Raw genomic sequence first — 14,129 nt, 5'->3', positions numbered from 1 at the left:
AAAAGTCACCAAGTGCACCTCATGTGAGCATGAGGTAAACTACTGTAAAACAGTGCAGCTGTTGATATTCTATTCTAAAACCAAGAATATCAGACAGTGAAGGCCTTTCCTCGAGGATGTGATCACAGCAGTGTTCGGTCGTGTGTTTATTGGTTGTAGTTTTATACCATATAGGCTCCTTCATAAAATTCACTGCAAAAAAACTGTTGCTAACCAAACTCGTTGTTTCCGTGTTGTGTTATAGCAGTTGGTAGGTTGGTCTAGTCTCTCTCGATTTGAGATAGTAGTACACGTAACCACACGAGCCGTCATCCTCTCCACATAGCCGTCGTGACTTCACCACTCGTCACTTTGTGGTGGTCCTCCTGCTGCTCTTTCCAACCAGGGTGGTTCTTCTTGTTTGTCAAGAACGCAACTGCATTCATTAACAAGTGTTACTGCAAAAACACGATATTTTCCAACAACAGGGCAGCAGTTGTTGCACAAAAGAGGGAATAAGTTGGTCGGTTGAGCTATTTAAGCCTGGAGAAATGTGACTGTTTAAAAATGAACTAGGCTGACGCTGCTTTGAAGATTTGAAGCTGTGTTTAATCAGGAATCCAGCTGTGCAGATTTCTCGACGTCCTTGACTCAAAGCTAACTTTCCTTGTTGTGTCTTTTCTTCATCTTGAGTCGGTTTGTGATCTCTCTCTCTTTTTTTTCTTTTTTTTAATGTCTTGCCCACGCTTTACTGTGATATAACTCTCTGACGTTAATAGCCAATAAATTCTCTTTTGTCTCCCAGAAACACAGCCATGGGGAAAGGATGCGTTGCAGTCACCAAATACTTTCTATTTCTCTTCAACCTCCTCTTCTTTGTAAGTATCTGCACATGCATTGCACACACTGTTAGAGTAACCCAACTTTCACCTTGTCAGCAGTTTTGTTTAGCTAAGCTAGACAGACGAGTATGCTGCATCCTACACTTATGACGCACTTAGAGTTGCATGATGTCTTTCAGGGTTATATTTGAATAACTGTCAGATGGTGCCAGGGGATGGTAGAGATACACAGGGAAATGTCGCTGTGACTCTCTCTGTGATAGGAGATATGAAGTTCGGTCAGGTCTAAATTACAACAGATGTTTTCTGTTTGTTTCCTAGTCGCTTGGGCTGGTCACAACATAAAGTCCAGAGGTTCATACAACCCCAGACTCCTAAAACTGACTCTGCGAGGATGTCCAGACCTTTCTAGTGGGTCTGTGGCTGTAAACCTGATGCAGACCTTTTGATGTGAATGCGCCACTGGTGTCTAATAGGAAGCGTGTGTGTCTGTGTCAGTGTTTGTCCATGTGGACAGATTAGTCTAGGGGAGGTTAGGGGAAGCCAGGAAGTGGTGGGCTAATGATGGCAGCCGGGAGCACAAGAGTCTCTCTAAATGAATGGCTCTTAACGAAGGCTTTAATTACTGCTGGGAGGTTGGGGAGGGGCAACGATACAAGTGGATAGCTGGGGAATCAACAGAGCCTCTTATTTGGGAATTTGCCCCCTCTACAGTGCCCCACAATTTCCAAACAAGGCCCCGCTTAATTACATTGATAGTCTCAGCTTCATAGCCTCATCACAAGGGTATATAAAGTAAATCTGATAATTTTTGGAGGCTTTAAGGAACCAATTACACTATGTTCCAATTTCCAGTTCTGTTATGAATACTGATGTTAATTGTGAGAAAAGCCTGTGGAATGACTGCCTCCACATCCTGTTTCTTTCCAAATGTTGTTATGAGAGAAAGAGAAAGGCAGACAGAAACACAAGGGACAAGATGCAATCAGATGTATCCCACATGTGACAGACCAAGAGAGCAAAAAAGAAAAAAACAAACCAACTACAAACCGCGTGTAAGACATTAGAGCACATATTGTGCCTGATTTTTCTCTGTCACCTCCACAGGTGTTTGGAGCCCTTATCCTGGGCTTTGGACTGTGGGTTCTGCTTGATAACAAGAGCTTCATTGCTGTCCTACGTAAGTACCTCCTCTCTACAACTAATGCAGATTTTATCCCCTGAGGCGCATTCCTAAAAGGTCACGAGGGTCTGCTCACACCTTACTAAAAGTGTGACTCACATATGAATGTTGATGACTTCCTGTGCACCCTGTAGAGATACATACTGACAGGCACATCTGTGAGAAGTGGGTTACTCAGGGGGGATGACGGGCTCTTGATTACTAGGGCATCTTAAAAGGTTTCATCTTAGGGTGGAAAATGGCAGTTGTATCCCCCTCCTCCACTTTCCACACTTTGAACTTGCCCGTTTTCTTAGTCCTACAGATGGCAGAGGTGCTAGATAACATTTCCCACTTGTACAGATGTTTTCACATATCTACTTGTAGACACTGCATAGTAAGAAATACATTATTATTGCAGTTATCAGCTTTCTTAAAGATAGAAACGTCTCCAACTACTGTGAAGAAGACTGGAGAAAGCATAATGAAGCCCATGTCCAGATTTGCCTGAAAAAGCAGAGAACCACGGATGGAAACTCTTAGTTGCCATAAATCTCTTTTATAAATGCTTTCAGTGTATTCATCCCAAGTGGAGCATTTCCAAGAGCAGCAGTCAAGTTTTTTTCTCAGTTTGTAAAGAGAAATTCCTTCTTTTTATTGTCTGGCAACTTGGTACATGTTGGAAGTCAGATGCTGCACTTTCTTCTACGTGACTCTGATACCTCTTTCCTATAGGAGATCTGCATATGTCGTGTTTGCCAAAGCAGGGTCTCATGTTCCATTTAACTCAACCTCTGATGAGTGGTTGTGACCTGATTCACTGTGCCAGGCTAGAAGGGCTGTGAGATTTACTGCTCTTAGACAGACTCAGTTTGAATCAGTCAAATTAGATTAATTACTGTTTTGTTAATTGTTTCGGCGCCTTGCATTGTTTGGTTTTACGGCATCGGTTGAACTTTCCAGTGATTTTTAACAAGTACGATTAATGGGCTAAATAGAAGTCTGAATGATCAAAAATAAAAGTTGAGTTCTTTGATAATGAGATAAGAAAATTCTAGGTCAAGTAGAGCAGAAGTCATCTGTATTTTGGTTGGAAGTTTGGGGTTATTTTTTCATTTGCTATCTTGATCGGTTGTTTGTGAAAAGAGTAGAGTTTGATCAAAACAATCTCTAGAATTGACCTTTATTGTCCTAAAACTTAGTGAGTCCAAGGTTGTTGTTCAGCTGAGTTTGGTTATCTCAAATTAGGCCTTCAGGAAATAAAGGCAGTAGAGTGTGCATCATCCTTTTCAGCCTCAGGCCTATTGTTGTGATAATCCAGCTGTTCCCCAAGAGATAGCATTATTCATTCATACCTTATTCGTGCTAGGAGGAGTCTAATGACCTCCCCCCCTACTTGTATTGATGTTCCCTATACCATGGACTGGTCAAACTCTGCTCCGCCTTGGATATCTAACCTCACAGAAAATATCTTATCACTCTGCAGAAGAACAAAAGCTCCAGCCAGCTCTGTTTATTGACTCTTGTGCATTCCCCTCAGAAGCTTGGTCTGCCTATAAACAGGATCTTTGTGTTTTTAGTTTCCATTCTTTATGAGTTATATTAGCAAAGGCCTTTGCAGCTGTCCCAGTGACTTCAGGCAGGGAAACTATGAGGATGTTGTGGTTTCAGGCGCCCCTGCCCCCCCTCTTTTTAAGTTAAAAAAGACATCTTCCCCTCACTATATACTCGTCTATATCAGAGCACCGATGTTAATAGTTTACTGTAACATGATGCCTTCAGTTTATCTTGCTGGCGTTTGCTAAAATACAGCGTGCATATTATTTAGACAAGTCAGCCTGGGAGTCAGGGAGAAGAGGTATGTGAGACGGAGAGCGCGCCAAAGCACTGTTTGGAAATGTGCTTCATATTAATTCCGAAACTTTTACAGAGGCACAGGGAGAGAAAAAGAGAACATGCTGGAAAAAGATTTTCTTTGGACTCTTTCAACTCAGAATTCAGCAAAGTAAAGGAAAAAAAACTTGATCTGCCTGTGTTTAATTTTTAAACCTGTGCGTATAGTCAAGTATGACTTTTTGCCATCTGTATGGAAGCTCAGTGTGTGGCTTCGGTCATGTTTACAGAAGGACCTGCAGCACCAAACAATCCTAACTCCTGCTCTCCCTCGCCAGCCGTCTTGAAGGGCACCATGAGTTTTCCTTCTTTAAATGGAAAGTTCCATGGAAACCACTGAAGTAACTATTTTAGAATATCTAACAGAGACCTACATAGAAACTTGCCAGAGTAGATGACAGAATAGCACAGTAACCAGGCTAATACATGCTGACTGCAGGAGGATGCTATGTTTTTGGTATTACTCCAGAAGCACACAGATGCAGGAAGCTTGTAAAGAACAGTTTCTGTTCTGCTGCTGCAACCTTTGAAACACCTGCAACTGGTCTTAGGAGTACAAGGAAACTGTTGTTTTGTTTTTTATTTAAAAAGGCTTCCTTTTTCTAAATGTGTGATGAAAAGATGGAAAGAAGAACTAAGCGGACTCAGTACCCCCGATTGTGTTTTTCAGTTAGCTGCTGCCAAGGTTTTTGTAGTGAGTTATGTTAACAATCTAAAACTAAGTGTGTTGAAACATTTCCGTTAACTGAAATTAGCCTGCATTTTATACTATGCAGGCTAATTAAAATATACAGCTTTAATTCTGTTTGGTGACATTTTTCATACAGAGGCTTGGATGTCTACATGATTGTATAATTCTGTTTGTGAACTAAAATGTTGCTTCTTACAAATACCCATGTTATTGCATTAGAGTTGCACTGCAGTTCCTCAAACTTCTGGGTGTATGTTATTAGTTTGCGTAAACACCGGGCTGCATGAAAACCACACACAGAACATCTAATTTAAACTCTGTAGTTAATAATCATAGCACACCGGTTTACCATCTACATGGAAAATACATGTTTGCGGTCCACTGTAGCTGCATACTCTTCAAGTGAACCTCTACTTCAGTGCGTTGAATTACACTAATAAGTGTAATGATGACAATATAGGAAGCAAAATGTAGCACATATCTTGCTGTGTCATGTAACTTTTTCTTTGCTTTTCTCTCTCGTCTGACTATGTAAATGTTGATTTGTTGCACCTCTAACTAGAGCCTTAGAAATCTCTTACATGCATTAATATATTTAGTGTTGCTAAATGTTCTCGCTCCGGCTCCTAACTGTACCTACTGTATACTTTTATGCATGTCCCCTAAATCCCTGAGGTTAATTACTGAAACCCGTGGACATCTGTTGCTTTTGCAGCTACTAGTTGGTTGCGTGTGTGTGTGAGGGGAGGGTTGGGCGTGCGGTTATGAGAAAGACAGAAATAACATGCCTCAGCTGAATACCGGATATAGAACATACAGCATGGTTGTCTGCCTCCCTTTTAATGTTACCTCATAAACACTCGATACACGGTGACCTCATCACTTTCAGAAAGTATTCTTAAACCACCACAGCATACACTGTTATGGTAGCCCATGTCGAATCAGCAGTGTACATGCATTCAGTCACATCTTGTTCATAGTTTTGGTAAGTTTATATCACGTATTTAAAGGTGTTTCAGCACTAACAAGAAATTACTGTAAATGCTGTAAAGGCTTCCATTTAGTGTTCTGACAAGTTGCGTGAGCTATAAAATATTATTTATAGTTAAGACAGGATATGAAAATGTCCTGCAGCCATAAAGATTTTCTATTTATTTTTGTTTAATGATGCATCCTGTTCCGATAAGTGCAGATGATAAAGTGTATCATGGAGGTTTTCAAAGTAACATGGTGCTAGTTCAAGAAGAGCTAATGTTCCTTCTTTGCAGTCATAAAGTAGAGTAATAAAGTTTAGCTTGATTTTAACAATCTTCAGAGATATTAATATTGACTGTGCATCTGACAGAGCACATATAAAGAAAAGCAACACAGAAATCTATTCACAGATATTAGAGGTGAGGTGTCGGAGCCTTTCTGTCTGTCAGCTCTTTTACCAAACTGTCGCGAGTGAGTTATCTGATTTGCTGTTTTGTTTGCTTGGCCCAGGAATCCTTGATAAGATGGAGCCATTTGACAGAGCTCAAAATCTAGCCTCATCTGTGGATTGAGCTTGGAGTCTTTGGAGCTCTTCCAAAGCAGATAACACACAGAGTCACATAATGGCTCCAATTTAGCTCCTCTCCAACCTTCCCAGTGCCGGCCCCCTCCTCCTGCAGAATCCCTCCCACTCTACATACCAGAAAGGGAAATCAATTTATCTCGCCACACACTGACTTGTCTCAGTCTACTCTGAGAGAAAAACCTTTTGTGTGAGAAAAGAAAGCTTGCATGATTTCAACATAGAAAATTTGCTCGGTGAACGAGGTTTGGCTAACCGTAACCTGTGTGTGTAAAAATGTGTTTGCAGAAGTAAAAAGGCCCCCACATATGTGGTGCAAAAGTCGGTCTCATTTGGCCTGCTAGACACAGTTGCATTTGTATTACAGTTAGTGGAGAAAAAGAACAGAAGTCAGGGGCCTGTCACCATAAAAATCATGTTTGTGCCACCCTTTTACATCTCAGGAATTCTATATGTTGATCTCTTTCTGTGCCCCTGCCTGTTTCCATCTTCTCCAGAGGAATCATCAGATACTGTGAAAGTGGCCTCATACATCCTCATCGGAGTGGGTTCCCTGACGATGGCCATGGGCTTCTTTGGCTGCATTGGATCCATCTACGAAGTCCGTTGTCTTCTGGGTCTGGTGAGAAGCTACACTGACTTTAAACTCTTTTTAATCTCTTTTGCCTCTATCTGCAATCGAGTGCATAATTAAAACAGTAAATACTGTTCGAGGTATTGTTTCCTACTTATTTATATTTATTCTCTTATCGTTTTAAACACACAGAAGCTTAATTTTATTTAATGAAACATTCACCTAGCTGCTTGAGCTCTCAAGGCTAAGAACATGTGGTATATTCCTGCTGACATTAAAACCCTTCAGCATTTCTGCTAAATGTGTGCTGCCAGGCTATCACAGCATGTGTGGATTTACAGGTGGTGGGGTGGGGGGGATGGGGATAAAGCCAGTAAAATGTAGGGGATACAACAAGAGTGGGGATGGGTGCGTGACCTACAGTGTTAAACCTGCAAGGGGTTAACTGAATAACTGCTGTGACCTACTTCTTCCAGTGACAGTGACCAGCTGGCAGTAGAGCGCCACACACACACACACACACACACACACACACACACACTGAGGGAAGACTGGAAAAGCTGGATGTGTCTGCCCAAAAAGTGTTTTTCTCTTATTCTGTTTTGTTTCTATTTGTTACATGTGAATAAATTTCCATTTATTAGAGTTGATAATTTGTTTACTTTCTATCTATTCAGTACATTAACTGTGTGAGGATGAGATGCAATAAAAAAAAGTTAAGAGAACAGGTCCAGATTATAAACATTAAAAGCTTTACCGTTGGCTGATCTCACAATCTTCTCCTACACTGTTTTCAGCACAGCTGCTATCTTAGTCGAAGTCCTGTTATGACTCTTTACATTTATGCCTCTGCAATATTCATTGGATCACCTCCTGTGTGTCATAACAGCGGACCTGCAACTTGATTGTCATTTTCATGAAAAGGATGAAAATGTAGGGAAGCAAAACTGGTGAGCGGTCCAGAAACTTCTGCGTTTTGAGTGTGCTCTGAGCTGACAGGAGATGGCTGGCTGACATGCACCATAATTCACATCACTTCTGCTGAATGTTCTTCTTCAGAAGCCCCAGAAAGTTCGAATAGAGCTCCACGTTGACAGTTTCACCGCAGGGAATGAATTCACTGTGCACCATGTTGGAAACTAAAGTGACTAGTATGCCCTCGGTCTCGCACCTCTCCCCACACACTTGCCTTAGGGCTTGGAAACTGTGGAGTCTGACACAAACTTCAGGTTGATTTGAAAAGACAAGTTAAAGTTTGACCTCTGTGCAAGTTTGAGGTCTGTGGTTTAATCATAGAGCACGGAATAAGATCTAAAAACAGCATTCATGCTGGAACTTGTCGGGACCAAAGCAGCCATGTCTGAGAAGATAAGCTTTAACGTGAGATTGGCCTCATTAAATTCTTCTGAATCTGTTTTTAGAGGGGTTTCTTTTTCATTCAGAAAAAGTGTCAACACTTGTTTTGGTGTTTTGGCTGCCCAAAAATAACCGAGTTTCATGATATTCAGGACTTAATAATCTATTTTCTATCTATCAGCTGCATGTGGCTGGATATGTTAGTGTTCGTTGAAAGTCTTCCTGCTGCTACTAATTAAAAAACCTAAACTAAACCAGCAGCCTATAATTACCTTGCTGTGAAACTGTGCAAAGCTGATGGGAACTACAGATATATGTTCACCAATACAAGCTTTCTTACTTCATTCACTCCTGTTAAATAAATAATTATTTTATCTGCTTTAAGATTTGCATCGGTGTTTTTCATCTCTTATCAGTGGTTATGTAAAACTGACATACGTCTTTGTCCCCCTCACAGTACTTCACCTGCCTCCTCCTCATCCTCGTTGCCCAGATCACTGCTGGAGTTCTCATTTACTTCCAGAGAGATCGGGTAAGAAGCTAGTTTAGTTGATCCTGCTTTACTCTCTTCCCCTATATTTTTTTCACATCTTCTTTCTTTTTGTGTTATATTTGTTTCCTTTTTTATTTTTACCATATTTCCTAATTTAACCTGTTTCCCCCGCTTCTCGTGCATTCTACCACCTACCACTCCTCCACCCACTAGTACAGTTTGGGCCCACTGGGTATTTGTTTCCCCTTCACAGCTTTCGCTGGCTGTGTGTACATGAACCTGTAAGGAATCCAAAGTTCAACAAATGGAAAGTTTCAGTTTGAGTTTGTGTCATGTGATTGGATTGTGAAAAGTGAGATAAAGAAGGAGGACAGGAGACATGTGATAACAGTACCGGAAGTAGTTTGTAGGTTGCTGTAATCGAAGGCTTTCGTCATCATATTAGTGATGTGGAGCGAGTGTGCTGGAGAATCGCATTAAATGATGTTTTTAAAGCTTTAATCATATGAAATAAGTCTGTCTTCATCTTCTATACGTTAGTACTTTTCACCCCAGAGGCAGAAATTGTCATCGTATTAACTGTCACGTCACCCATTTCTGCTCTTTAAAAAAAAAAAAAAAAAAAGTTTTAAACAACAACAACCAAACTGTGGCAAAGTTTAATCCTTTGATAGATGTTATTAGCTCGGCAGGGGGGCTTGAATTAAAACACAAGCTGGCTAAAATAAAAACCATGACAAACAACACCAAAAAACAGCTTAAGATTTTCAAAACGTATTGGATTAAATTTTAAAAAGCTGTTGCGTAGCTGTAAATGTGTTTTTCTGAACTCCTGATGTTTTAATGTTTTCCCCCCTTAAAACCTTTCTTATACAGGTCAAACCAGTAATAGCACCACCTTTGTGTTGTTCTAAAGGGAGTGTTAAGTTGGAGCACATAAACATCTAAAACCGGTTTTGTTCTCTAAACATGGCCTTTCTTTTCCAAGACATAAAAAGCTTTTCCCTTGATAAACCTCACCACTGCGCTCAGGATAGGTGGTGGCTATTTCAGCCCTCCAGCATTTATATGCATGTATGTGTACGTACATGTGTATCTGCGTATCTGTAGCCCAAGACACCCTCCCTGTGTTTAAGGCTCACCACAGGGCAGGGTGGTGCCCATTCCCAGAATAGGGTGAGGCTCTCGCTGTAGAGCCTCAGAAGCTGCATCTCTGCCACCGCTCTGTGGTCGTACACACATAAACACGGAGTCGTTCTCTTGCTAAGCTGTATTTGAACAATGTTTGAGCCCAGCAAGAGACGTCACATAGAAGAACCGACTGCGGCGGTGCTCGAAGAAGCATAAATTTAAAATTTGGAAAAGAAAGATCATCTGTGGGATTTGTGGGGGGTTGTTACTTGTTTATTTGCTTTCCTTCATCACCACTGTTTCACTTCCCCTCTCTGGCTGGTGTTCAACCTTTTTTTTTAATGCCTAAAATAAAAAGCACTTTTATTTACGTACAGCCATGGTGTGTTTTCTGATTCTTAGACACTGATAATAATATACTCGTATTCAATTCCAGTTGGCATATGAGATGGACAGCATTATTAAGACTGTGATCATCACCTACCCCAATAACAGGACCACAGAGCACCCCTTGGACTACATTCAGAGGACGGTGAGTTGACGCTTCAGTGTGTTTCCACGCCTTGTCGACCGACCCCCCCCCCCCCAAAAAAAAACCCCAAAAACATTTGTTTAGATTTCAGTTTGGATTGTTTTGGTGGCAGGCGTGATTACTCTAAATAATTCTTCAAGAATCACATTACAATACATTATAAGCAGCTTTTCTATCCTTTTTAATGTGTAACTCAGTCAATCAACAATTATCATGCAAGCAGCTAACGGTGTGATTGCAGCTTTCCATACATCAGGAGAGACTAATTGTGCTGAATAGTTGTAGGTCTGTAACCTGCAGCCTTCGTCTAACTTAACTTTCATCCAATCCGGTGGGCTCCCTAAGTTCCATCACATCCACCGTTTTCTGGAGACAGCCTTTTCAGAACTATACAAATAAAACTGATCTGAGGGATACGTGAAAATATGTGTATGCTTTGCACTTTGGATGAACTAACTCATTAAACTAATCAGCCTGTACCCAGTTTCTTCCCTCTCTTCTTCCACCTTTCCCTCTTTCTTGCCAAGCCTCTTTCCTCCTGGTCTTTCTGAAAGCAGCAGCCAAGAATACATTGTTCTCAAATATCATAATACAAGTACTCATTCACAGAGCCAAGGGATTTGCTAATTTTGGATCCAGTTTCATTTCCAATTCATTTTTGTCTCTTTTAAAGAAATAAAATGCAGCAAAATCTTTTCAATCCATCCTCTGTGGAGGTTTTTGTGTTTCTAACTTGTCTCACATCCTTGCTTTCTCCCATATTACCAGATGAAATGCTGTGGTTTTACTGGGCCGGGCAACTGGTCTGAGAACCCTGTGGTCAAGAACAGCACCCAGGTGCAGTATTCCTGCTCCTGTCGTAATGATTCCTTGCCTGGAGTGGATAAGGCGCTAGCAGGCCTGTGTTCAACCTTGTCCTCGGATCCACCTGTTTATGAAACGGTAAATAACACAATGTAAAGTCTGCAGCCTCCTGTCTGTGCGCTAAGAGTTGAAAATTAGGCGAGCAACTGTTAAATTATACAACCAAGACTGAAATTGGTTTATTTCCATACCATGATATCGCTGCTTATACAAATTATTATTATTATTATTATCATTATCATTATTATTTTTGGTATTTTCTTTAATGTTTTCTCCAGGCAGTGGGACAGCCCCAAAATACTGTAGTAAAATTAATAATATCACAGTATTTAAAAAAAAAAAAAAAGGAATTGATGATCTGCATGTTTGATTCGGCCTTTATACGTTAGAGAGGCACGGCTGAGATGGTTTGGACATGTGCAGAGGAGGGTTAGTGGATACACTGGACAAAAGAAAAGAGGAAGGCCACAAAGAAGATTCATGGATGTAGTGAAGGAGGACGTGTAGACGGTTGCTGTGACATAGGCGAATGTTGGGGATGGGATGAAATGGAGGCAGATGATCAGAGTTTTACTACAGTTATTATCACTGCATTTAAAAAAGTATCTTACTTACTGATTGGATGTGTACTACAAGAAGTATAGACTTATTTGAAGTACTTTGCAGCTGCACGTAAGCATAGGAATGATTTTAAATTTATGATTCTTTGTTTTAGGGAATTTAACGATTTTCAACCCTTAATGTTTGTGTCTGATAAGGCCCAATCAGCATTAAGGTAAAGTAGATGTCGGAGTTGAATTTGCAGTAGTCTTAGCAAACAGATTACTGAAGCTTTCAGACTAAGACTGGGTGGAGATCTTAAAACACAACTCTGTTTTAAGGGGCCTAAAACTGTGGAGCAGAATGGACAGTAGACATAAACAGAGCAAAAGTTACACGTTTCAAAATGAAAACCCACCAGTTTGGATTTTTGTTTTGTTTTTAAGTCCAGGCCATGGTTAGGGAGGTGACACAGACGTCACACCTTTAATCTTTACAGAACTGTTTGACTAAGACTGGCAGCTCAGTGTGCGACTGTGGTTAAACTCAATCAGCGCCGTGATCGGTGGCAGCCGAGGCAAATTGTTCATACTGCTCTGATTTATCCAAACAGCAGTACAACTCCACCGTTCTGTTGTTTGGTCTGCGTGTTTGAGAAACTTTACACTCCCCAGTCGCTCCCTTCCTCGGCTAAGCTAAACCTATTATTCTTCCCCTCACAGGCTCAACCCAGAGCTAACAGTTGTGCTTTCAAAAGGCTCAGTTCATGTCCGGCTGTGATCCTGTAATCATTCATCTCTCTGCATGTCCCCCCCCCCCTCTCTTGTTCTCTCCTGTAGGGCTGTAAAACCACCATAGAAACATGGCTAAAGGATAACTTGGGAGTTATTCTGGGGATCTGTGCTGCCGTGGCAGTCGTGGAGGTACAGTATCCGCCTCTTCCTGTTCTGATTTTTATCAAGAGTGCCTTAAGGCTGCCAGTATATTTGTTTTTAACTGCACCATGTCTGCGTTTGCTTGGATCGTAGCTGGTATACAGTTTCAAGTTAGGTCAGGCAGACACAAGATAAATAAATGCATTAAATTATGTTTGTTCATTACAACGATGGCAGAAAGCAAACATATGTGTTTAGATTATTGTAGTAGATAGACTTTATAATCCTCCATATATACTGCTATAGGCTACTTTTAACTCCTTCCTCATTCACAAAAGGTCACCAAAGTGGGTTTGAGTTCAAGTCGAAGACTTTTGTGGCATAACCACAAAAAGATCTGTGCCTTCTCTCGAGGTCTTTCCTTTATGGATCTTTTGCTTGTTTTGTTAGGTGAATGTGTAACTACACCGACAACAGCAGCTTAATCCTACACCCAGGTGCCACATGTACTGTTCCTTTAAAAGTTTGGTCTTCATTACCATACCTCTGGCTTCAGCCAGTTAGCTTAGCTGGAAGCAGAGTGAAACAGCTGGCCAGCATCTGTACATAACTCTTGTAGGCAGAATCTAGTTTGGTTAAAAAGAAAAGCTTCTCCTTCCTCTTTAACTGAATGTCAGAGGCACTAAAAGGAAAGTGAAGAAGCCTTTAGAAAACAAAACCTCCAAAGTTTTAGGAAAACCAAAAGCGTATTTATATAGCTTACCTTTTTTGAATAATATATAAATGTAGGTGGAGGAGAGTGTTTGAACCTTTAGAATTTGCAGTAAAATTGAAGGTGAAATTAGAATCTGGCTCTTTATGTTAAAAAAACTGGGAGGTATTGAAGTACGATCCTGACATCTGAGGTTGTGAATCATGGCTCAAAAGCGAGAGGCCTGAGGTCCTCAGAACAGAGAGCAAGCAGTGTTTATTTATGTAGTATCTGTCCCTGCTTTTTCTATATAATAATGTTTCCAGTAGTCTCAGTTTCTGCCGTTTTAGACTAAAACACGGTGCTGTCGTTTTCAAACTAAGACTGGATATGTAGTGTTTCCAAAACGTCTCACAGACAGGAATCACAAAGTGCTGACACAATGCAAAATTTTAAAAAGAAAATAAATTGAACAGCAGATTAAAAATTTTTAAATTAAAAGACAGTGTACAATATTTTTAAAAAATACCCTTTTTTTTGAAGCTAAACTAGGGTTAAGGGTACATTACATTAAAGCAGAATTTGGGGAAACACGTTTCTCATGCCTGTTGTAAATGGACATGTGCGGTTGAAGCTCTGCAGTGGACATAACTAAAGTATGTGAATATTGTTTCAAGACAGACTTGGAGAAAAAAACAAAGCCTGTGGTTCAGTAATTGTAGCCTGTTGTAAATACACAGAAATTCTTTGGTTTTATCACCTGCATGTTTGAGTGCACACTCTGCTCATCAGTTTCAAATGCAATATCTAAGCCGACAACTCCTCTTTCCTCCAGCTCCTCGGGATGATCCTCTCCATGTGTCTCTGCAAGAACGTTGGCCGGGAAGATTACAGCAAAGTGCCGAAGTACTGAGCTGATGCTGGAGCCAGCTTCACATCACACACACA

At 40.7% G+C, this 14,129-nt stretch overlaps 1 protein-coding gene across 1 annotated transcript in view; it reads left to right on the top strand.

The window, feature by feature from the left end:
• Nucleotides 1-14,123, top strand: part of cd82b (CD82 molecule b) — a 20,763-nt gene extending 6,640 nt beyond the window's left edge. Inside the window, exons 2-9 of the mRNA XM_005728050.2 lie at nt 785-857; nt 1,929-2,001; nt 6,623-6,747; nt 8,513-8,587; nt 10,116-10,211; nt 10,980-11,153; nt 12,455-12,538; nt 14,017-14,123. Of these exons, the coding sequence (XP_005728107.1) occupies nt 795-857; nt 1,929-2,001; nt 6,623-6,747; nt 8,513-8,587; nt 10,116-10,211; nt 10,980-11,153; nt 12,455-12,538; nt 14,017-14,094 (768 nt within the window). The 5' untranslated portion in view covers nt 785-794 and the 3' untranslated portion in view covers nt 14,095-14,123. The remainder of the gene's footprint in view (nt 1-784; nt 858-1,928; nt 2,002-6,622; nt 6,748-8,512; nt 8,588-10,115; nt 10,212-10,979; nt 11,154-12,454; nt 12,539-14,016) is intronic.
• The last annotated feature ends 6 nt before the right edge of the window (nt 14,124-14,129 follow it).

This window comes from Pundamilia nyererei, unplaced genomic scaffold (assembly GCF_000239375.1).
Source record: "Pundamilia nyererei isolate P.nyererei 1_Seehausen unplaced genomic scaffold, PunNye1.0 scaffold00027, whole genome shotgun sequence".
In the NCBI taxonomy this organism is placed as follows: domain Eukaryota; kingdom Metazoa; phylum Chordata; class Actinopteri; order Cichliformes; family Cichlidae; genus Pundamilia; species Pundamilia nyererei.
This window is presented reverse-complemented; position numbering and strand designations above follow the sequence as displayed.